The sequence below is a fragment of the Kryptolebias marmoratus genome, linkage group LG1 (assembly GCF_001649575.2).
Source record: "Kryptolebias marmoratus isolate JLee-2015 linkage group LG1, ASM164957v2, whole genome shotgun sequence".
Taxonomy (NCBI): Eukaryota; Metazoa; Chordata; class Actinopteri; order Cyprinodontiformes; family Rivulidae; genus Kryptolebias; species Kryptolebias marmoratus.
In genome coordinates, this window is record NC_051430.1 from 5,229,176 (window position 1) to 5,252,926 (window position 23,751).

At 36.7% G+C, this 23,751-nt stretch overlaps 2 protein-coding genes across 5 annotated transcripts in view; one reads left to right on the forward strand and one right to left on the reverse strand.

Moving 5' to 3' along the window:
• unc5db (unc-5 netrin receptor Db) overlaps window positions 1-23,751 on the reverse strand; it is a 360,215-nt gene that overhangs the window by 211,992 nt on the left and 124,472 nt on the right. The gene's annotated exons all lie outside the window — the stretch shown is intronic.
• On the forward strand, window positions 13,396-21,965 carry LOC108247045. 3 transcript variants are annotated; one of them, XM_037976124.1, is made up of 7 exons: window positions 13,401-13,603; window positions 14,470-14,506; window positions 18,545-19,318; window positions 19,490-19,592; window positions 19,693-19,839; window positions 20,690-20,791; window positions 20,907-21,965. In XM_037976124.1, the coding sequence occupies exons 1-7, from the start codon at window positions 13,498-13,500 to the stop codon at window positions 21,210-21,212; spliced, it is 1,575 nt and encodes a 524-aa protein (XP_037832052.1). In that variant the 5' UTR covers window positions 13,401-13,497; the 3' UTR covers window positions 21,213-21,965. The 3 variants fall into 3 exon arrangements, with proteins under 3 accessions (XP_037832047.1, XP_037832052.1, XP_024866020.1); XM_025010252.2 differs by adding an exon at window positions 14,783-17,427 and having other exon boundaries at window positions 13,503-13,603; window positions 18,545-19,592; XM_037976119.1 differs by having other exon boundaries at window positions 13,396-13,603; window positions 18,545-19,592.

Consider the following 23,751-nt stretch of genomic DNA (forward strand, 5'->3'; position numbering starts at 1 on the left):
GTCTAACCCTCTCCCCAAAAGAGTTCAGCCAGGGTGACTGGGTGAGGGATGGGACATGTAGGAGCTAGTCTGACAAAACCAAACTTCAAGCAAACAAGACAAGCCCCTTTCATCCCCATAGTTCCATAAATGTGCAAACCTACACCAACCTTTATGGGTCACTTTGTCATTAACATATTGATTTAAACTACATAATGCTACATTGATTAACGTTAGGAGACATATCTATCCATCCAAACAGTTAGGTATCTAAACTAGGTCACGGGGGCAACAGCTTTAGCTGAGATCTTCAGACCTCTCTTCTCAACTCACTCTTCTTCTCGCTGCCTACCATGAGATATGATCTATGTAGCAAGAACTAGGTCCTCCCCAAGCCTCATCCAGGTGGAACATCTCCCTTATAAGACATCCACTATTCTCACAGAAACCCAAGCCACCTCAGCTGGCTTCTTCCTTCTTCCAGTGACTTTTCAAAGTGCTTCTACAGGTCAGAAACAGTTTTTCAAGCTGTTCAAGTCTGTGTAGGGAACCGTTTTTGCACACCCATGCTCTTGTTCATAGTTCAATTGCACCACGAGATTCCACTGATGTTGTGCTGATCTAAATGCCTTTCCAGAAGACAAGAAGTAAAAATAAAGTTTGACTGATTTCTTACCAAGGATTTAATGCAAATTCTGTCCTTTGTGGTACCTGAGTGATAAATTGTCCAATTGTTCACACAGAATTTCCTCAGAACAAGGGAAAACTGTTTAAAAGTTTACTTGTATAGAATTTTGTACAGGTGTAAATTCCAAAGTGCTTCATAATAAATCACATAATATAGTAAAAATACAAAGCAAAAAATTAAAAACAGATTGTTAAAAAAACAACAAAACCAAATTAAACTTGCTGTCATGAAAAGATCTTAAATAAAAGCAACTCTGAATCAAAGCTTTTTTTTTTATTTAAAACTTGGACTGTAAATTCTGCAGCCATCAACATGTTGCTGGATACTTTAGCCGTGACGTGATACCTGCGGTAGTAGGTTCATGCTGGCATGGCGTGATCTTCCAGCATATGCTGCATCTTGAAGCAACTGGAAAGAGTTGTGCCAAGGAGGGAGTGCAGACTGTGGTGAGGGAACACCGAAAATAACAGGAAAAAACTGGGGAGCAGTAAGAGGGTTGCAGCATCATGACCGCCTTCAGACTGAAGGTTTTTTATTATTATTTTGCATATGCCATGATCCAGCCATGTTGTAAGAAGCCGTGAAGGTCATGGAGAGCAGGGTTGTCATCCAACACGAAGCGGCTCCTACACCATTCTACAACCAGTCATCTCAACAGACTGGCAGATTATTTGCAATAAATGCAAGCGTATCCGTTTATATTGTTTGGTAAAAAAGAAACAGGATTGCATTCTGATCTGAGGTGTTACTAAAGTCTTTAAGAACCACTAACATGACTTTAAATATTCCTCCTGGTAAATGAGGTTCCATTGAAAACACAAACCTTGAGATAATCCTTCTCATATTGCCTCTCTGCTGTCGATTAGGGTTAACGATGCACCAACCAAATGGCAGCCAGAAAATCTCAACTTTTCATGCTGAGTGAATACAATGTTGCAGCTTGTTCAGATTTATTCAGACATTACAATTGTTTCATTGTTTCCAAAGGAAAAAAAAGGCATGAGTTAAAATTGTTTGATCTTTTCCCAAATTCTAGCTCTTGACATGTCTGAGAATTAAAACAAAAACAATCTAACTAACAGGAATTTAAACCCTGCAGAACTAATTTACCTGAAGTTTAACACTGGCTAACATTTGCTGCCATGAACTGCAATGACCAACAAGACAACACAATCTTAATTTGGCCAAAAAGCCAATATGTCAATCTGACTAAAGTATTTCAGCTGTCAGCTCCGTCCCATTGATTTATGAATATATCACACTGTAACTGATTGGGGAGGCTTGCTGTAGGCCTTGTTAATATTTCACTTGACCTCTCACCAAATTGGAGCTTATCAGCTCTGACAGACGACTTGAGTGTGAGATGTGCAATGAAAGCTGTTGCTCTCCTCTCCATGTCATTAAAAATGCAACACTGAACCTGCTGGAGGTGAGGTGTAATGAGCAGGAGTGCACACCTGGGTCCTCCTTGGGTTCTGTTCGTATAGGCTGCTTTTTCTGGGGTATCTTCTCTTGCTTCGTCATCACAATTTTCTGGTTGAATGTAATTATCAGCTTGTTGGAAGAAGGCTCTGCAAGCAAATTAGCTGAATTTCATTGGTTTTTATGAAACCAAAAGATACTTAAGTGTTTGCAATGTACTCCACATGTAGTGGTTAATATTAATGTGCACGTATAATGAGTTTATAATAAGGGTTAATACATATAATACTGCGAATCCATGTACATGTAAATGTTATCATGCAATATTTAGGAGGAATTATGTTATCCATGGGCCATGGATTTCCATATCCATTAAAATGTGGATAATTCTGTCTTCATTACCATCCGTTATGAGCTGCATCACATTATATTTTGTTGAAATGAGATCATATCATGAGGCAGGAGGAGGAACGATAACTGATAGGCCTATGGTGAGGGCCCCCCCACACACACACACACACACTCATGCACAGCAGGGACGAGATGGTTACAAGCGGGTAGATATTATCTCCTCTGACGCCCATTGTGGAGCCATCTCCCTCTGCAGAGGCACAGGCCTGGAAGCATTGTTGGAATTGATTTAGTGAGTGGGCCCCAATCTTTGGACACTTTGCTGCTATTGACTGCAGCTTCAAATCAGAATTTCGAACAGAGCTAAGTTGGGGATTTAATTAAAACTCAAAAGGGGGAATGACTGACATTGTGGACAGGGTAGTTGCAAGGAATCAATTGTGCGATGCAAATTAGTTTTAAATCCCCCTTTGCTTTCTCCGTCTATTATTTATTCTCTCTCTGCTGTGGTCTTTGCTGGAAGGAACACTCTCTTTATTCTGTAGCTAAGAAGACACAGAAGTGGTTTTAAGCTCATTACTAAGCTAAAGGCCCAGCATTCCTTGAAGGAAAGCATATTGTCCGTTGCCTTTCATGCCAGAGGTTTTTTTATAGCACATGCATCCAATGATTACTTTCTAAGAGTTTTATTCAAATCCATTTAGTGGTTCAAAGGACATTTGGTTAACAAACAAACACAAGCGTGCCAAAACGTTATGCCAAAGTTTTAGGCAAAAATATCATGCAACTTGCAGCACTTGAAATATATGTTGGGGATAATGCTCAGCTTGCATTTAGCTCAACATTTGTAAAAACTGAACTAAAATTAGAGACATTTTTGTCAGGTAGCTTTGGTTGTGTTCTTGAAATAGGGTACCTCATAAAGTTAATCAGATATAAATTTATACTGAAGAATTGCTTTTTGAAGGTTCCATTGAAATCTGTTTTGCTATCAGAAAGACAAGGTTCACACTAAAAGTGTCAAAAATGTCCCACAATGTGTTGGGATGATGCTTAGACCAAATAACTCTGAGGTGGCTGAGTTACCGCCATGTTTGTGTTTCCTAAATTCAGTAGTCTGTGGTGGCCGTCTTGAATCAGATGACACCAAAAGTGAATCAGATGTAGATGTACATCCAATGATTCTTTTCTGAGAGTGTCATTTAAATCCATCCAGTGGTTCATGAAATAAACAGACAGACAAATGAATGCAATATATACACAGACACAAGCAAAAACATTGTTACTACTTCCCCTTTTGGCAGCAAGTAATAAATGTGTGCTAAACTCATCATGATCACGTCATTCAAAAATCCTGTTGAAGCAAGCACCAACCAAACTGCTGAGACGTGCTTTCGTATTTCCAGCTGCTGTGAAGAAGAATTTGAGATATTTCCAGCACAGAGGAGAGAAGATAATTCAGCTCTGTGAAACATCAACACCTAACATCAACTTTTCATCACAGTCTCTCAGAGTGAAAGCAGCAGCTTCTGTGTGGAGCTGCCACTTCGCACCAGAGCTAAAAAAAATAATCACACGGGGAGGAAATCCAAACAGGTAGACATTCTGCAACACTTCCTCCTCACTGGAAACCACTAACTAAAGATGAATTAGACAATGGTGTCACCATGCAGTCCACAGTTTTTCTTTACTTATTGTAGTGCAGCTGAAGGCTGAATAGGCATATTACTTTTGGGAGATGTCATTTCCCCACTGGAAAAAAGGGAACACAATGATTGACAGTTCTTCTCTGTGCTCAGGCTTGAGCAGATACAACTTGTTAAATAAAGGCATGTCTCTCTGAGCTGCTGCACATTTTTGCATTCACTTTAGTTTAGGAGTCCCTGAAGGCAACGTGTCATTTTAAAAATTAATAGCCCTCTAATTAACATTTTACATATACAGCAGGGCTGTACGTATGCCTAAGTCATGGTTCAATACGACAGGATAAAGAAACAAACGTGAAATGCTATTTTTTTTTTTTCTTTAGACAATAATTCTCCCAAAAGCAAAGACCGAAAAACAAACCAGCCTTGCTTGTGGGGAGGCTCTAAGGTAGAAGGTTGTGCACAGCAAGGTAGGATTTGTCAATTGGCAACTTCACGAGACAATTATAAATAAAAAGTCACATTACTCTGTTATTCATCCAGTCTGAACAGTAAACGATGTCCTACAGGCCATGTGTCACACAGAAACGCTGATAAACTCCAGAAAGGTATCTATCTCTAGGGTTTAGAAAATATTACAAAAAAACTAATAAAACAAAACAGAAACCAAGGAGTGTTGTCTCCATTTAATTTGATTTGGACATGATACAAAACAAAACGCAGTCCACAACTGAACAGCGTTTCCCGATGTGAAAATCCAAAAGTGTGAGTCCCTCAGCTAGCTGAGCGCTGGTGTGGCAAAATGATTCATTAAATACATACACAAATGGCTTACCACAGTAAGCTTAAAGTTTAAAACAAATGATTTAACATAGATACATACTACTAGCTGTATATGCACCTCCTCCCTGTGATGCAGCCAGGTGTAATTACCTGGAGCTTTTGCACAGAGCTCATTTGAAACAAACAGGCAGGTCTTTAAGCTAATTCACATTATTCTGAACAAGCCGTTCATACTTTGATGTAGAGTGCTTTAAAGAGGATAACGTGTGTTAACTTCTAGATGGGAAGTGTGATCGTGTGTTACTAACGTATTTTAGTCATCTAGTTTAATGTACTCATTCTAAATGTCCATACTGTGACAGTTCAGTTTGAATATATGTAACATATTATATATTAGCATTATGAGCTGTCTCTTCAGTAACCCCTGAGCTGTTAGTATCTGTACATTGGTTTACAATAAGAACATCTTGTCTGCACTACTCCAGAAAGTTATTTAATGGATAGTTTTTTTGTCCGTCCACACATTCAAAAATGCTAAAAACCCATAAGTCACCACTAGGTGACAAGAACAGCCACATTAATGGCGTACCATCGATTTACAGAGAAAGATCATACTTAACTTGTCCAAAGATTCTCCCAGAACGTTTTTTAGTGTTTAGAGTTTCCTCTCAGTTTTTTACCCATTACAGTGCACAATCAAAACTGAATGCTGACAGGAACAAAATAAAGCAGCGGCAGCTGATGGTGATATTGGGTGTATGGGCTAACATGTACATCGTAACATACTGTTGGTTACTTTTTAACCATTTAAGCACCATATCTGAGATACAAGAAAGAGGCTTTAAAATCAGCTGTATGTCCCTTTTCAGCACAGTGATGTAAACAACAACAGTGGCTCAACAATCTCCACACACAAAGTCAGAAAATGTTCATCTCTGGGCTGCACTGCTGCAACTAACTTACACATTTTACCAAACCTGTTGACACAAACAAACCAAAATAAGTCCATAACCCCAGTAATAACAGACAGATAATACTGGAAAGCTGATGAAAATGTAATGTGTTTTGAGAAGTGCAAACCTTAAGCTCACACTAATGACTTTTCTGAGAAGCAAAATGAAAAAAAATGAATCCTGTTTCAGTGAAGTCAGGCAATTTCTGCTGCTGTTCAGTAAACAACTCAACCATTGTGTTCAGTCTGTCTTTAGAAACATTTGGATCCTCCTCAGTGGACTGAAAAAGACCCACTAAAGCGACATTCAATAAAGCAAAACAGATGCAAAAACATGGTAAAATCAGTTCATGCAAAACAGGCTGTACCATCATAATTTCTGTCACCCATCCATTCAACTCCATTCTTCAAGATGCAGATCAGTACATCCTTACTTAAGATGACACAGAACCATAGATCTAATGTCGTAAATAGGTAAAAAATTTAATGTGATTTAGGATAAAGTTTTACATGTCACTTTTTAATTCTACTTCATGTTCTTATTGTTACTACTTTTTATTTCTGTATTGTACATACTGCTTTTCATTTGACATTTTTTAAAATGAAACCAGATGGTAACATCCACTGTATAATCATTTTTTTCTACTATCTGACATTAAATCTGACTTAACCTTTCCAGTTTTAGGTCAGTTAGGATTCCCTAAAATATTTTTGAGTACATTTTAAAATTTAAGTTTTTGATTTTTTGAAGACACAAGCTTATAGATTACTATGCACAGTTATGGGCTCCACACACGGCTCCCTCTCTATTCATTTCCTATGGAACTTGAGTGATGAGCTCGTACACATAGACGTGCACACATGGGCAGGCAACACGACAAAACAAACAGTTTTTGTTGCTGTTGCATGGTGTTAGGGTTTTTAATGTTATCAGCCTTTGTGCTCATGTGTAAAACTGCCTACGTGCCACACGAAGGTCAGACGGCGGACGCCACACCATCTGGCTCTCCCAAACAGCTATGTGTTATTATTAACATGTGTGTGTTTGAACTATGGACTGGACCGGTTTTGGCCGGGTCAGGCCAACCCCTTTTTCTTCCTTTAATAAAAAAGAAAGTTTAAGTAAAGAGTCAGAACTTCTTGGACAGCACGCCGTTAGTTGCTGTTGCAGAATTTCTCGTCTTGCAGAAGCTTTCACAAAAAAAACAAGCCTCTCCGATGTGATTCTTTCTTAGCAGGTTAAATAAATTAAAACCCTGACACATGGCATTAAAACCAATCAGCGAGGGTTTCATTAACTGACCAATGAGCAGAGAGTATGCTGCAGTCTGCAAACACTCAACATGGAGGAAAGCATCATTTTAGCTGTGTTTGACTTTCCTATATTACATGACAGTTTACTCAGTGATTATCGAGATACACATAAAAAGGCAGCCATATACCTTGTCTGATACCGACTGCTTGGAAAATGTCAACATCTCTCCTATTTTATAACCAATCAATTTTCTTGGATACAAGTCGTGAGAGTGCTATCGCATCCCGTGTGTTGGGTTTCACGCCAGTGGTGATGAGGGCCATTTGTCGCTTGTTTGTCGCTCGAGCACATTACAGTTTGTGGAAGCTCAGATGATGATGTCATGGCTTTGGAAGCTTTTGATAGGTTAGTTGAGAACATTTGAGTTAGTTGGAGGCACACCTGTGGATGCATTTTTTTGACATCATTGGGAAAAAAATAAACAGTCAAGATATCTGGAAGAGAATTATCGACCTCCACAAATCTGTTTCATCCTTGGGTAAAATTTCCAGAAGCCTTAAGGTGCCATGTTCATCTGTGCAAACAAAGGTGTGTGTGAGCCTAGAAACATGACTCAGTTCCACCAGTTCTGTCAGGAGGAACGCACCAAATATTCAGCAAACTATCGCAAACTATCGCAAGAAGCTTGTAGAAAGAAACCCAAAAACGTTTACAAGTCTTACAGTTTTAATTGCATAATGCTAAAGACTAGTCTCTCTCTCTCTCTCTCTCTCTCTCTCTCTCTCTCTATCATGGGATTGTTAAACTATTTATCTATCTATATATGTATGAGATGAGTTCAGCAGGTATTACATGAACAAAGATGGGCTACTGAACAGTAAGCTCCAAGCCTTCCCTTTGCTGCCTTTTTTCTGCACAGCAGGACACAGCAGAGAGCAGTTGGTCAATCAAAGCTCCTGCTGCTGCTCTGTGGGTCAGTTCTCATTTCATTTTATTTTTTACATAGTATTCTGCTGTCTTGCTGTCAAAGAATAAAGAATAATATCATATTAAAACCGAAACAGAGGTACAGGTCATTTTATTACAAGGAACAAGTGATCCTGGTGCAGTGCTTCATCGTACTTAGGTTTTCTTACTGCTGATGTAGTGCTGCTGCCAGTTCTGTTTGTAAACTTAAATTGATCCATATCTCATTGCAGCTCATTTACATCTGCAGCTCCATTTCTCGTGATGGTCCCCGCTTGTTTAAGGCTTCTCAGCAGGGCCCCGTCCCATGAGTGATGGGCCGGGCAGGAGCTGAAATGTTGGCAGGTACCTGCTGAGAGCCTGTGTGCAGGTTTGTGTCAGGGTTTGATTGCTCCGTATTCCAACTGGCCTTGGACACGGCCACAGAGTAATTTCAGGCATTTGTCCAATTCACCACAACACACTGAACAAAACCTGCAAATTTACAACATCCGTTGAATCTGCAGCCATGAAGGGAGCTGCATCTAGAGAATGTGTGCTCCAGTAAATTATCAGTAAAGTGTTTCCTATGCAGAGCAGTCACTTCCATTTAAATAACTCTTTGTTCTCAATGCACTTACACTTCATATATGCAAGGTATATAATGATACGTGGCCAGGAATGTTTCAGCTTACCTGGTTGACTCATTTGAGATGAAGAGTTTTATTCTCACTGGGCATTGTTAACAGCAAGGAAAATACTTTTTTCTTGGAGCTAACATCAGCAGTTGCTATGCATCTTTGTCCACAGTGATCAATGTAGTATATACATTAAGTTTTGTGAACTGAGTGTACACAACATGGTGTGGTGAACAGCTCCACAAGATGGCTGATTTACTACTCAGATGAGAACATGAGCGGACGTTCTGAAGGTCCAAATGTGTCTCTGCAGTGACACAACCACAGCATGACATCATGGAAGTGTCTATTTTTTTTTCTTTTTGTAATCACTACTATTTATTTTTAATCTAAAACTATCTTTTTGTTAATCTCTTAATAAAACCAAGGTAAGATGTGTTATAAAAATCAAATCTATTGATTTAGCACATTTTAAAAACAACCTAAGGCACTGGAGTTTGAGTTTTACTGTCATGAAAGTAGAGGCCCTGAGTGGGCACCTGCGGGAGGAGCCAGCAGGGGACGCACTAATGAGTCTGTCAGCTGAGCAACTGCAAGGCAAACCTGGAAGTTAAACACTTTTTTGGTTTTGTTTTGTTTCATTGCTTGTGCAACTGACGGGTGATTTTCATTTGAGTTCACAAGGGCCTGAATCTAGCATCCACTTTTACTTCGCACTGTTGATTTTTGAGAAAATTGAAGGCTTTTAAGTGCGCCTTATAGTCCGGAAAATATGGTAAATAGATAAACATAAAGAAACTAAGTAATCAAAAAGGCTAATTGTTCATCAATAGTCCTTGACGTGGTATCTGTCATCCCAACATTCTTATGTAAAATGATAATATCACGTTGGAATATTTGGTTGAAATTTTTTTTTTAAAAAGTACAGAGTTCATGAATGTCTAATTCGTACCATTTCAGACATGAATCTTAGTTAAATAAAGTCATCTTTTTCCTTATTTCTTAAAGACAAATTCTAAAATAAATACATTAACCAAACCAAAACAACTGGAATCTTTTTTAACTGCTTAATTCACTTTATAAAGTGAGACAGGTTCTCAGCGTGCTACATATACCTGTGAGCAACTTATATCTCAACACCTTTCATGCTAGAGTTTCAAAGTAAGATCATGTCATGACAAAAAAGAACAAAGTTACATATTTTTGGTCAAATGTGTAGCTCTCAGAATAAAAGTTGAGAAAGACTCATCTACTATCACGCTATGTTGTCCCACATTGACATTCCCAAATGTTGGCAAGTATGATTGTGTGAGAGGTGAGGTACACCCTAGAGAGGCTGCATGCCCATCACAGATTAAATCATTTAAAAAGTGTAAAAAGTACAAATAGCAGAAGTCATAGCCACAATGTCCTGAATGAGTTGAATGTTTTCATACCTGCATGACTGAAATGGCTCAATGTGTAGTGGTGGTTGTCAGTGAAGTAAGGAGAGGTCCAGTAAAACTCTCAAACTGTATGATATTAGTATGTATGATTATCAGATGCCATCACAGGACTCTGTTCAGTCTCATTCTTCTTCTGTACTCCTAACACACACACACTCCTCTGGCTGACGCTGTCGTAGCAACACCATCCAATAACAAGAAGTCACAGAACATACCCAAATGCATTTAGTGCAAACCTCAGAACACAACAGTATGCTGAATTAGTCAGTCCAGAAAACGCACAACAGAAACTATCAATGATCAATATGATATCAATATCAATATTCACAAGCAAGTACAGCTTTTCTGTTTCCACACAGAAAAAAAAGCCAGGTCTACAACAAAAAACTGGAGTCAAACCAAAATATTTCTACAATATCACAGAAGTGAACAAATATGTGGGGAAAAGTTATTTTGTTGTTGTTACTGTCAAGTCTTCTACATAATCATATCCAGTGCAAAGGGCCAGCCTTGACCTTTGTCACCTCCCCAGCAGCTAATAGAGTGGAATCATTGATAATTGGCAGCCAGCAGCATTTACAAAAGGGTCAGTGATTAATGCTAATTAGTGACAGAGAGTGTGTGTAATGTGTTGTGCAAGTGAATCCTCGTGCATCTGACCTTGGCTGTTCTCAGAGCCTTGTCCCAGCAGCTGAGTCTGGGCCCTAGCAACGAGTCCGCTGTGGTCAAATAAGCTGTTTGAAAGGAGGCAGGAGCTGCAGCCCCCAGCTTCAACATTGCCCCGGCTTCTGAACACTCAAGGTAAAAAAAAAAAAAAAAGCTGACAAAGGGAACGGAAGGGAGTCTGAGCAGCCGGATCTCCTCCACGGGATCTGTTGAAGTCTCCACTCTCCAGGGAGGAGTGCCAAGTCAGCACAGAGTTGAATGACAGACCGAGAGGAAGAGAGTGAAATCTGCTTCACTGAGAGGGTCTGGTAGTGCATCTAAAGCAGGAGGAAAGAGGCAAGCCACTGGCAAAGACAGGGGAGGAAAACCGTCAGGAACACTGACCACACAAAGTGAAGAGTCGAAGATGAAACGAAGCTCATAAATATGCCACGGTAGCAAAAAAAAATACATCAAAAGACATCTCCACTGTGTCTGAGCATATCATACACACTCAATACAGACAGTATCCCTGTTAGTTAGCATCCAGCTTTTGGACATAGGCATTTATTATGTGATGGTGACAGAAAAGACAAAGGTGCCTAGTGATGAATGTCAAAGTTTCTTATTTTCCCTGATAATAAATGACTACACATGTGACCTTATCAGTAAAACACCCCTTCATAGCACGTTTCTATCAGTGACAACTATTAAGTATGAAACTGGTCCAGTTTGAGTTTTCCAGTTTGGCAAAAAAACAAAAACATAAACATAAACCATCTGGCTCCACAATGATAATATGTCCTTCAGAATATTTAAGATTTGTAACTCAGTTGTTTCTGTAGCAGGAAAAAGGAAACTAAAAACATAAAGAAAGATGAAAGGAAGTGCTAAAAGTTGAATAAGATGCTAGCAAGCTAAATTTACAGCTAACATTAGGCAATACAAGGCATTTTGTTTGGTTGTGAATACAGAATTTACTAAAGCCAAAGGAATAATGAAAGAGTAAATACATTCAGAGAGCTTACCAACTGAGCTTCACTAGTTATTGAAAACAGAACTTGGTGCATTAGTTCAGCATTACGCCTAACTGTAGTAACCTATTTGTAACTGAGTTGAAACTGGACAGCTGACACAGATTTTGTTTACATTACTTTGGATGTTTTGAAAAATGTAGATTTCTGCTGCATTCACACCTCCATTTTTTGATGACAAAAAAAATAATATGTTAACACTTTCACAACTGGAGTTTTTAAAAACTCTGTCCCTGTATAGTCAGGTGAAATGGAGCTTGTCAAAAACAATGATGCAGCAGCCTATATTTTCCATATGCCCACTATCACTTCGTGCCCTGGAAACCAAAACAATAGAGCTGTTTTTTACATTTTATTCAGACAATTATGTTGATGCTGTTGACAATAAACTTTGATCATGTCCCAAAATGGTTAAAAACTACACTGAAAAAACTGTGATTGGGGTTGAGTAATATCTGATAGGCAACTAATAGTAACTGTTACTCAGGAAAAATGTGTATACATAGTTTTAATTCAGTGTAAGCAAAATTCAACATTTTTGAGATGTTAAGTAAGTTTAATTTACTTATTTTCCTTTACAGTAAAATAAGCAATGATATCTTTAGCAGATTTTAATAGAAATATATGAGTATCTTAAAAAATTAAGAAATCTCATAGATTTTACTAATAAAAGCACGTTGAATTTAATCACTCTACACTTCCGCCATCTTGGCTGCACATTCTGCCATGTGCTCACTCATGCTTCAGGAGTGGACTGGACAGCCTCCATTTTGTCAGAGGTAAGACAATCTTAATTTTTTGGAATGTACAATAATATTTTAAAAACAGTGTATAGTAGTTTTGAGGAAAAAGCTCTAAACAGTGTTTTAAGTCAAAGTTAGATTAGTAATGAGCACTGTAATGATAGTATTGTATTATAACACAAATTAGCATGAAGTAGACTGTTAGCACAAGCTCACTTTCTAAAGCTTTACAGTTGTGTAACTTCACAGTTTTGACTAGTCACATTTTACCTTGTGAAAATATAGGCTATAAACCAGTTTACTACGATGGGCCATAAACTCCCGGATTTACTTTTGAAAATTCAAAATATGCTCAGTGGGGATTGCAGTTCATTTGTCTATATTTACTTGTTATTACTGCATTTATTCAGCCACAGTTTTTTGAAGCTTTTGTCTCGACGCAGTGTTTTTCAATAATAATAATGAAACTAAAATGGTCCACTCTGGCGACATAACTATTTTTCTTTTTAACCATGCTGTTGGAATCTCGGAAATTTACGGTACTTTATGTCCATTCTCAGCCATGACAGTTGTTTCTTGAACATGTAGGTAAACTCAGAAAATAGCATCATGTTTAACTTTTTTTAATATATATAATTTAGAGGCCATAAGCCATGTCAATGCATTTGTGTTGATGGTTAATAGTAAATATCGGCTTTTCTTTTTTTTTTTTTTAGAAAAAAATAAAATAAAAACAAGCATATACGTTTTATTAGTGCTGCAGATCATGTTTAATGGCAGTAATTATAATAACGTTGTGCAGATACTTTTTTTTTTTTTTTTCATTTAAGTCTGCTGCTCACTGGATATTCACATGGGGGCGGGTTCTTGATCACTATTGGCTTTAGATGTCCATCATCGCATGTCTCAACCAGTGAGAGCCTTTGTTGTTGAGCTGTTGCCTGGCAACGCTTACACGCGCCTATCAGAAAATGAGTCATGAGAACAGAAACATTGAGGAACGTGTCGGACTTTTTCATGGACAGTTTCGTTTTAAAACTCTTTTTGACTGTGGGCTGCATAGAAGTAAAGTTATATGTAAGTACTGCAACACTTAACTGTCTTACCACCGGAGGGGTTCGAGCCTGAAATAACCCTTAAATTCAAAACACACGGTTGATTCTAATCGCCAACCGGAAAAAACAAAGCCAGGGAGACTTGACATGGCTGCAGTCAGCATGTGGAGAAAAATAGACAAACGAAAGCCAACATGTTTGCCATATTTGTTGAAAGTTTTTGAACATGCATTGAACCTATAAAAAAAACAATACATTAAAAGTATTCTAAATATCTTAGAGTCATATTTTAATTTTGTGCATACAAATGAGATAAATGTGGTTAAAAATTTTGATATATGCCCAGCCCAAGTTTTATATGTTTGTGTTGGAATGACTATTTGTCAACCACTGATTTAATCTAGCCAAACGTAAAGTGCTTACATTTGCAATTGTAGAAAAGGGGGAATAAAAATCATGATCTTAGAGGGAGATGTTATTACTTTTACTTTACCAATGACTGTTTAAGAAATATGTCATATCTAAACTGCATTGATTTGATTGGCCAATCTGACAAGTCTTTCATAATTTCTGAACTTTTATGTTACAAAGACAGAAATTACATTGCATAGATTAAATAACTGTCTTTTAAAATATGCCAAAATATATAGATGCTTAAATGATGTTTATATCATGCCACAGTCTGTCACCAAATTGGTACAGAAACATGGGGCCTATCCCCTTTTTAATTTAATCAAAGTTTTTTGTGTTATTGTCATTTCATATGTGAACCTCTCTATTAACGTTTTAGTATTAATTCATATTTGTTTTTAACAATATTTATGTGTATTTAAAATGTTATTTGAAACAGTGCAATTGATGGTAATGGTTTTTTTGTTTTTTTTTCAGTTGCTGGAAGAGCTCTTGACTTAAATTCAACTGATCGGTAAGTAGACTATGCATTATAAAATTTGATGAAATGTCATGTTTCTATTAAATCAAACTAGTAGATTGGAAATTGAAGCAGCAGAAAATGACCAAGTTGACCCTACATAATCTGACTTATTTGTTTTTGTAATAATTTAGTAGAAATTAATTGCTTATTATTTGTAGGATTTTTTTCTCTATAATATAAACATCAAATGTGTCCAAATGCCCATGCTCTAATATTTTTCATGAGAAAGTGATTAGATTTATAAATATTTATTTTCAATCATTTTAGGACCTGGCAAATGGGATGGCAGTGTAAGATATGTAAAACTTTTTCAACGACAAAGGGGAATCTACTACGTCATTACCGATTACAACATGCAACATTTGGCCGTGGACATCTACAGCCATGTCTGTATTGCAGTTGCCCTTGCACGTTTAAAACACAAGGAGCCCTTCGCACACATTTGTCCAGATACCATGCAGCTGAAGAGAGTCCAAGGCCAGGATTGATCACTGCATTTAAGTGTTTGGCTTGCACTGCTTTTTGCTATTCTCAGAAGGACTATTTTCAGCATGTTGGAATTCACTTGAAGAGACACGAAACTGTATTTTGTGTTTTTAATGGATGTGACTTTCGCACCAATATATACAATACATTTCTAAAGCACAAAGGCAGGAGACATAAATCTTTTTCTTTAACTGATTTTAAGACAGAAGTCTTGGAAAGTCATCCTAGTCAGACTGCTGACCATTCTGATGTCCCAGAAGTCAACAATGATGAATGTGACTTTGATTTAGAAAGTTCATCTTGTACTGTTCTTCAAGAACTTGGCTTACTTCTACTTAAGTTAGAAAGCACTTATAATGCCTCAGTGAGTTCCATTGATGCTTTGGTTGAAGACCTTTTCTATATCTCTTCTTCTGCATCTGTCAAAGGGGTTAAAAATTTAATTGATTCAGCACTGAAATCTAACAAATGCACTGTTGACCAGACTGTCATAAAGGACTTGGCTGAACAGTTGTGCAGCTCTCATCCCATTAGCAGAGCTCTTGGAGCAGGTGGGCCACTTGGTTCAGCTTTTAAGAGAAGAAAGTATTTTAAAGAGAATTTCCACTTTGTTGATCCAATTGAATATATTCTGGATGCTGAACAAAATAAAAGCTTTCAATATGTGCCAGTTCTCAAGACTTTGCAAGAAGTATTGAGAAACAAAGATACAGCAGTGGAAGCCTTGTCACGTTGTTCAAGTAGTACTGGGCATTTTACTTCCATTTTTGATGGTACATGTTTTAAGGACAATGACTTTTATACTGGAGAAGAAACAAGACTCTCTATAATCCTTTATGTAGATGACTTTGAGGTGTGTAACCCATTAGGAACCTCTCGGAAAAAACATAAAATAACTGCATTTTATTGGGTTTTAGCCAATTTGCCATTGAGGTTACAGTCTACATTGACATCAATACACCTGGCTTTACTTTGCAAAGCGACCGATGTAAAACAATTCGAATACAAAGCTGTTTTGGATCCACTTTTGAAAGATCTTGTCACTCTTGAACAGGAGGGGGTTTTTATTTCATGTTTAGGTAGAAATATTAAAAGGCACCCTGCACTGTGTTGTAGCCGATAATCTTGGTGCTCATGCAATTAGTGGACTAGTTGAAAGTTTCAATGGGCCATACATTTGTAGATTTTGCCTAGGACATTCTTCAGAGTACCAGACACATGAAGTGAGGTCTGGCGTGTTTCCACTTCGAGTAAAGGCTGACTATGTTTTACATGTACAAACTGTCAGAGAAAATCCAAATTCAGCACCTCACTTTGGCATAAAGCGGTCATGTCCATTAACTGATCAACTGAATCATTTTGACTTTGTCTCCGGATACCCGCCAGACATCCTTCATGACCTTTTTGAGGGAATAGTACCAAGAGAGTTGGCATTGTGTTTTCAAGTTTTTTTGAAGAAGTACTTCACTTTGACTGTACTGAATAATATAATCACACGTTTTCCATATAAGGGCTTGGACAAATCAAACAGTCCGCAAGCAATCCCTCCAAATTTTGCTGGTCGCAAAACTATAGGAGGAAATGCTCACGAAAACTGGGCCCTTATACGCTTATTGCCTCTCATTGTTGGTTCACTTGTACCTGAAGGTGATCCAGTTTGGCACCTTCTTCTAACTTTGAAGGACATTGTTGAGCTAGTGGTTGCCCCTGTTCACACAGCACAAAGTATTGCCTACCTGGAATTTCAAATATCTGAACATCGTGTCAGATATTTGGAACTTTTTCCTGACGAAAGACTCATACCAAAACATCATTTTTTGGAGCACTACCCTGCATTAATAGAAAAATATGGACCTTTGGTTGGTGTATGGACAATGCGCTTTGAGGCGAAACACAGGTTTTTTAAGCAAGTTGTGAGACACACTAACAATTTCAAAAATGTGTTGCTGACCCTTTCTACTAGACATCAAATGATGATGGCATACCACATGCAATCAAAAAAGGTGAAACCTGACATGCTTGTCACAAAAATATCCAGAATGCCTGTAGATATGCTGCATCCAGACATACAGGAAGATTTAGGGACAAGGTCACCGTCTCTGTCTTGTGTGCAGCTTGCCAACACTGTCACCTATAGTGGAACAAGATACGCTGCTGGGATGATCCTATCTTATGGTTCAACGTGTGGACTACCTGACTTTGCTGAGATAATACAGATAGTCATTTTGGACAATTGTGTATATTTCATTGTAAAGTTACTTGCTGCCTGGTACGAAGAGCATCTGAGGTCTTTTCAACTGGAGGACACTGGCAAGATCACTCTTTTGGAGCAGCAGAAACTTGGTGACGTGTGGCCCTTGGCTTTATACAATGTGGGGGGAAAACGCTTGGTAACCCTGAAACGTTACATCATCTGTGAATGTTAGGTAAAGCAACTTGATAAAATGTACATCTCTAAGTATTTATTTTTGCAGCCATTATTAAATTTAAATGTGCTTTTCTTTTTATAATGTGATCTTATGGAGGACCAAATCTGACATAATTAGAAATAAAAGCAGAAATATATGACAGGACCAATAAATAAATACGCTTAAAATGCACCACTTAATTAAAAAAGGAGAACTTTACCTCATGTTTTTTAATTTAATAGACCATATTTATTTTTCCAGCTTAGTTCCAATAAATTATATATTTTAGCACATAATTTACATTTTACTGTTTTTAACACGTTTTTTTGTTTTTCATTTTACTTGTATATGCGTTTGTGTCTCTTAAATGATTATATTTAATTATTTTTAAAATAATTTTTCCCACAAGTCTTTTTATTTCCATGTGTTGTTTTTACATTTTTCTGTCTCCTGTTTTTACTTTACCTTATGCATTTCTGCCTCATTATGTAAGTAAGGTGGGCGGTCTTTCTTGGGTCAGCTCCTCTCCTATTGTGCTCCTTCCTGTCTGTTGACCAACTGGAGAGGAGCTGATCTATGGAGCACCGCCCACTTTAGTTGCATAATGAAGCAGAAATGCATAAGGTAAAGTAAAAACAGGAGACAGAGATATGCAAAAGCAATACATAGAAATAAAAAAACTTGTGGGGAAAATTATAAAAAATAATTTCATTTAAGGGACACAAATGCATGTACAAGTAAAATGAAAAACAAATATATATGTATAATTAAAAAAACATTAAAATGTAAATTATGTAGTAAAATATATAATGTATTGGAAATATGCTGGAAAAATAAATATGAAGGTCAATAAATTATAACTCAAAAGGTAAAGTTCTCCTTTTTTAAATTATTTGAGGCATTTTAAGTGTAATTATTTATTTATTGGTCCATTTATATATTTCTTCTTTTATTTCTAATTATTCCAGTTTCGGTCAACCACAGCCACCACCCTCCATTTTTTATTTATTTTTTTGTAATTGGCTTATTCTTCAATACTGTTATAATCTAATTAAATGACAGATGAGATAAATTTTGATTTTATTAATTTGAAGGGAAGGGAAATTTAACTCTGCAAATTTACATTCTATTCTAGGTTGAGAGAAATGGAGGCAAAGCTCCGTGTAATTATTGATGACCACATTAAGAAGCTGGTCCTTCCATCAGGGATCCCACCAACAATAGAGGAGCTGCAAAGTGTTGTGAAGGATACCTTTGGAATTACAAATGACTTCAGTTTGCAGTACTTTGACTCAGAATTTGAGGACTACTTCACTCTTAACAGTAGTGACCAGATAAAACACAAAGATACTGTGAAGGTTGTTGGCATCCCCCCGGTCGTCCTAACCTTGGCTCAACTTGATGAAAGTCTCGGCAGCCCCTCTGGTCAACAGTCAACTGACTATGAATCATCATATGATGAGTCATTTGGATCAAATGCAGACTCTGCTGCAACCACATCTTCTCAGGACACCATTATTCTCAAAAGGAATAAGACCACAGAACGATGTGAGCCCTGGCCAAAGCAGTTCCCCATTCCACAGTTTGCATACGAAACTGAGATGTACCTTGAAAATGCCACTGAGGAGTTCAAAAAGAATGGAACTCTTCTGCCTACCTCCAAAGTAAAGACTGACATTCTGGAAAAGTTGGCTGAAACTATATTTAGATTTACAGCCTATCCTTCAAGTGCACAAGTTAGTTGTGTTGCTGAGGCACTTGTGACCAAATACCCTTGTCTCAAGGAACCTGGCTCTTTCTCAGGCTATTATGGTTGGCTACAAAGAATCAAATACAAGATGGCTAATTATCGTACAAAACTTAGGGGGTTTGGTGTTCCTGAGGTGACATGCAATGCTGTGACATGCAAGAGACCAGGTGACCAGAAATCTGCAAAGAAAGTGAAAAAGCCTAGGAAAGCAGAGATAAATTATCTTCCTCCATATCCAGCTGGAGAAGATGAAAGCAGTCAGGAAGAAGAGAGGGTTCAGTTAATCACTGAAGTTAAGAAAAAGGACAACAACAAATTGCTAAAAGAAAAAATGGCAAAAACATTTGCACACAGGCGACATGAAATCATCAACCTGTCCCCCAGCATTGAGGACATCAAAGCCAGATGGCCGGCTTTGTTTGAGGCATCTCATGTGAGTTACAAATTAGATCATGTCATATTTTAAGTTTCTAATAATTTGAGGCTTTAATCTGTTGGGTTTTTTTGTTTTGTTTTGTTTTGTTTTATTTCAGCTGCAGGACGAGTTCTACAGGATTACCATGGTGCACCTTGAATCCAAATTCATGTCCATGCTGGATATGTATACTCCAAAGCTGTTGGCCCTTTTCCATGCAAAGGGGGGAGCCATGGGATTGAAGTTGCAGACTATCTTAGCCAAAGTATGTTCCACATACATTTTTTGCTTGAAATTTTATTTAATTAGTTTTGTTTTGAAATTACAAGACTGTCATTTGCTTGTTGCATAACTCAACTAAATAGCTGCTTGTTTCTGTGAGTGTAAGTAATGTATTTTGAAACGTTCATATAATATTCACTGCAACACATGTATGATTTTCATATTTTAACTTTATTATCAATATGTGTCTGTTCTTAAAAAACTCTCATGAGCACAGATCTAGCTGGGCTTATCTCATCTTAAGAGGGAGAAAAACTTTTGTGTTAACAGAAGATTACTTAAAAACATATCAAGCCTGTTGTGGGGCTAGTTTAGGTTCATTAAATGACACAAACATGGTGATCAATTTTAAGCCTGATTCCTACACAAAACTCCTGGATTATTGAACTTTGTCAATCCATGGCTCACGATTAACAATATTATAACTATGTTGAAATAGATGTGGTTGTGTGCTATTTCAGCATTTCTTTTAAGATTGGTAGATAAGACTCCTTTAAAGATCTCAGACACAAAATCTTACATGCAGTACAAGATATTACAGTCATACTTGTAATTTAGTTTAATGCTTCAAGCCAAGCACATAAAGTGCAGATGACTAAAATCATACAACTGGAAGAATGTCAGTTCAAGATTATCCTTACTTATGTAACTATTGATTTGAACTGTTTACATCTCTGTCAGACACACATGTGCATTAGCATAAACTAATTATCCCACATAATGTTTCAGGTGATGACAGTTTGATTTCTAAAAATCTACTTGTCTCATTGTTTTGTATATATATATAGTCAAATATGATGATGGTAATTTGTATATTTTCTTGCAATTTTCAGTCACCACCCAATCCTAACATTGACATAACCAGAGATCTGGTTATTCAGTGCTTGATGGTGTACCTTGGGGAGTCCATTGATGGCCTCATCAAAGAGTACAGTGTAAGTGTTGAAACAGATTTTTTTTTCTGTTGTCTTTGTTCATATGTTTGTCAGTGTGAGAGATATTTCATATTTGCAATTACAGTCACAAAACCCTATGTTTCTGTTGTTTTAGGATGCTGAAGGAGATGATGTGTCACAAGATCTTTCTGAACAAAAGATGAAAATCTACAAAATCAAGGCTGCTGGATCTGAGGTTGATGACATTGGCATTGTGCTGGAGGGCGTGAGAGTTATGCCTGCTCTGGGTACTTTTCCAAGAGCATGTGCAATGCTTGTTGGGTTGACATATGCGGTTGATCTTGCCTATCCCAAAGAGCTACGGTATACCTTGGAAGTATTCCAGAAACTTTTCCTTGAACTGGATTGTGCTAGTCTCTCACCAAAAGTGAACAGCCTCAAGAATAAGTTAATGGTTTAAACGAGGACCCTAAAAGAATGAAAGGAAAGTAAGTTCAGTCAGAACTTTTGCTTTGTTTTTGTTAGACACATCATTTTTCAAGATGAGTTCAAGTTGGTCAGATCCTACCTAAGTGACCTGCAATGTGACAGGTTGCATTTGTGGCCTTTGTTTTAATATTTGTGTTTTATTACCTACAGCTTTCTTAGGAATGTGTCTGTTTAAAAAGCAACAAAATGGAGAAATCACTATTGAACCTTTTATTTGTTTATCTTTCTTATTACTCAGTTGTTTCCAAACAAGTTAATAAATGTAAAACATTTTGGACAATCAAGTCCCGTAGCTGTGGATTTGTTACTTTCACTTAGATGTATGCATTTTTTCCTCATATTTTTTTCTCATTTTTTCTCTCTTTCAAATTGAGATAAAATGTTGTTTTTCGTTGTTGATACACTATGTACACTAGTGTTAAATATTTGTTCAGCATTTATATTTCGTTATTCAGATAAACAAATTTATAAACTTTTTGTTAGTCATTAAGAAGTAATAGAAATAAGGGAAACTGTTAAGGGTGAAGTTATCTAATGGTTTATTTTGGCATATAATTTCTTCTTTACTAAATTGATTTAGCATTGATTTGGAGTAATATTTTTATGACGTGCAAACACAGCCACTGTATATTTTCTACACACATGTAGATTATTTGATGCTGCTGTATTTTGCCACATTGAAAGAACCAAAATATTGTTCAAGAAATAAATGTTTAACTTGTTATCTATGTGTAATAATTTGTGCAACCCAGTAAAACAAACTTAATGTATTTAGGAAATTATACAAGAATATAATGGGAGAACATGGATAAAAATTTGTGTACAAGTGAAATTTAGCAGAAACAAATTGTAAATGTTTTATTTTCCACAGTAAAACCAAGTAATGTTTTTATTGTTTTCTTTGTTAAACAAATTAATTTTACTCAACAGTAGAAGTTAAAAAATCCAATTTTCTCTTATTATTCAGTGATTATTTATGCAGTTTATTTGGAAAATTAGTGATTACAGTTTGAGTTTTACTTAAGAAACACTAAAAATTGATTTCTTTGTAATGGATATTTAAGTAATTTTTAGTAAATTTTAACAGATTAATAGTAAATTCAAAGTTATATTTCATATAGATTTGTTTTATTTAAATTCAATTTTGCATTAAAATTTGGTAATTTTAACCATAAATTTGGGATTTTGTCCCTAAATTATACATACATGTACAGTTTAATTTAATTTAAATCTACTTAATTTTTTTGATTAAATTTAATTACAATTTTCTCTACATTTTACATAAATCTTTTGAAATTAAAATCTACTTAATTATATTAAGTGTCACTTTGTTGCCTTAGCTTTTTTAAGTAACCTCTTCACATTTTTTACAGTGTATGAGGAAACTGTAAACTAGATCAAAGGAGAGGCTGAGCTCAAATTGTTTCAGCAAAATCTTGAGGAAGCATGAGTTTAATCTGTATCTCTGTAATATGTGAATAATGTGAATGCTCTCCCCACCTAGTCACACAGCATGGATATTTCAGCATTTTTGTCAGAATGTGTGAAGAGTGAAAAAATATAAATTTATTCCTGAAGATTGTAGATGGGCCTAAAAGTAAAAAATATGATCAGAAACATAGGACCCTTTAAACCAGCCATTGGAGGGCCACTTTCTGTGTACTTCTGGTGCTGGTCCCAGGTCCGGATAGGTGAGGAAGGGCATCCGGCCTAAAACTTGTGCCAAACAAACATGTGGGTCTATGATCTTTGCCGGGGCCTGGGTTAACAATGACCACCTTCAGTGCCGTTAACCAGCAGAGTGCCGGGGAAAATTGGACTCGGATGCAGATGAAAAAGGAGTAGCCAAAAGACAAAGAAGATGCATTGAACCCTATGAGTTCCATGATGTGGAAACCGTGGATAAAACCACAAAACTGGACATTAAAAACAAAATTCACTTTAAAAGACAAAATATAATAGAATTTGTTCATATGTAGATGTAACATAACAAATTAGATTTTTTTTTACATTCTAACTAGATTTCACACTTTAAAAAACATCACGGTATAAATTAGAATCACTCAGATATCACAAGCCTCTGTCAAGGCCATAGTGTCATTAAAAAAAATAGTCAACTAAAATTTAATTAATTGTTTCTTGTAACAACCTCTACATTTCCTGAAAATGTCATCACAATCTGTTCATAGAAAACATTACTTCCACCAGAGAGGTTATGGAATAGCTGTGGAACCATTGTTTGGACCACCACAGTCTTTACACAACCCTAACTCATTCCTGAATTGGATGCAGGGCTGGGTGGTATGGCACACATTTAACAGATACTGTAACATGTATTTACTAGTTGTGACAAGGTTTAAAGAATGAATATAGCTAAAAGATAGTAAATTATTAAAGGATCATATGTACCTTGCAGGATCGTTGGAGAAGGAGATGAACCCAGAGTGCAGACTCATAATATAAAAGAAACTAATTCATTAAACTAAAAGATAAAGAAAACAAAGGGAATG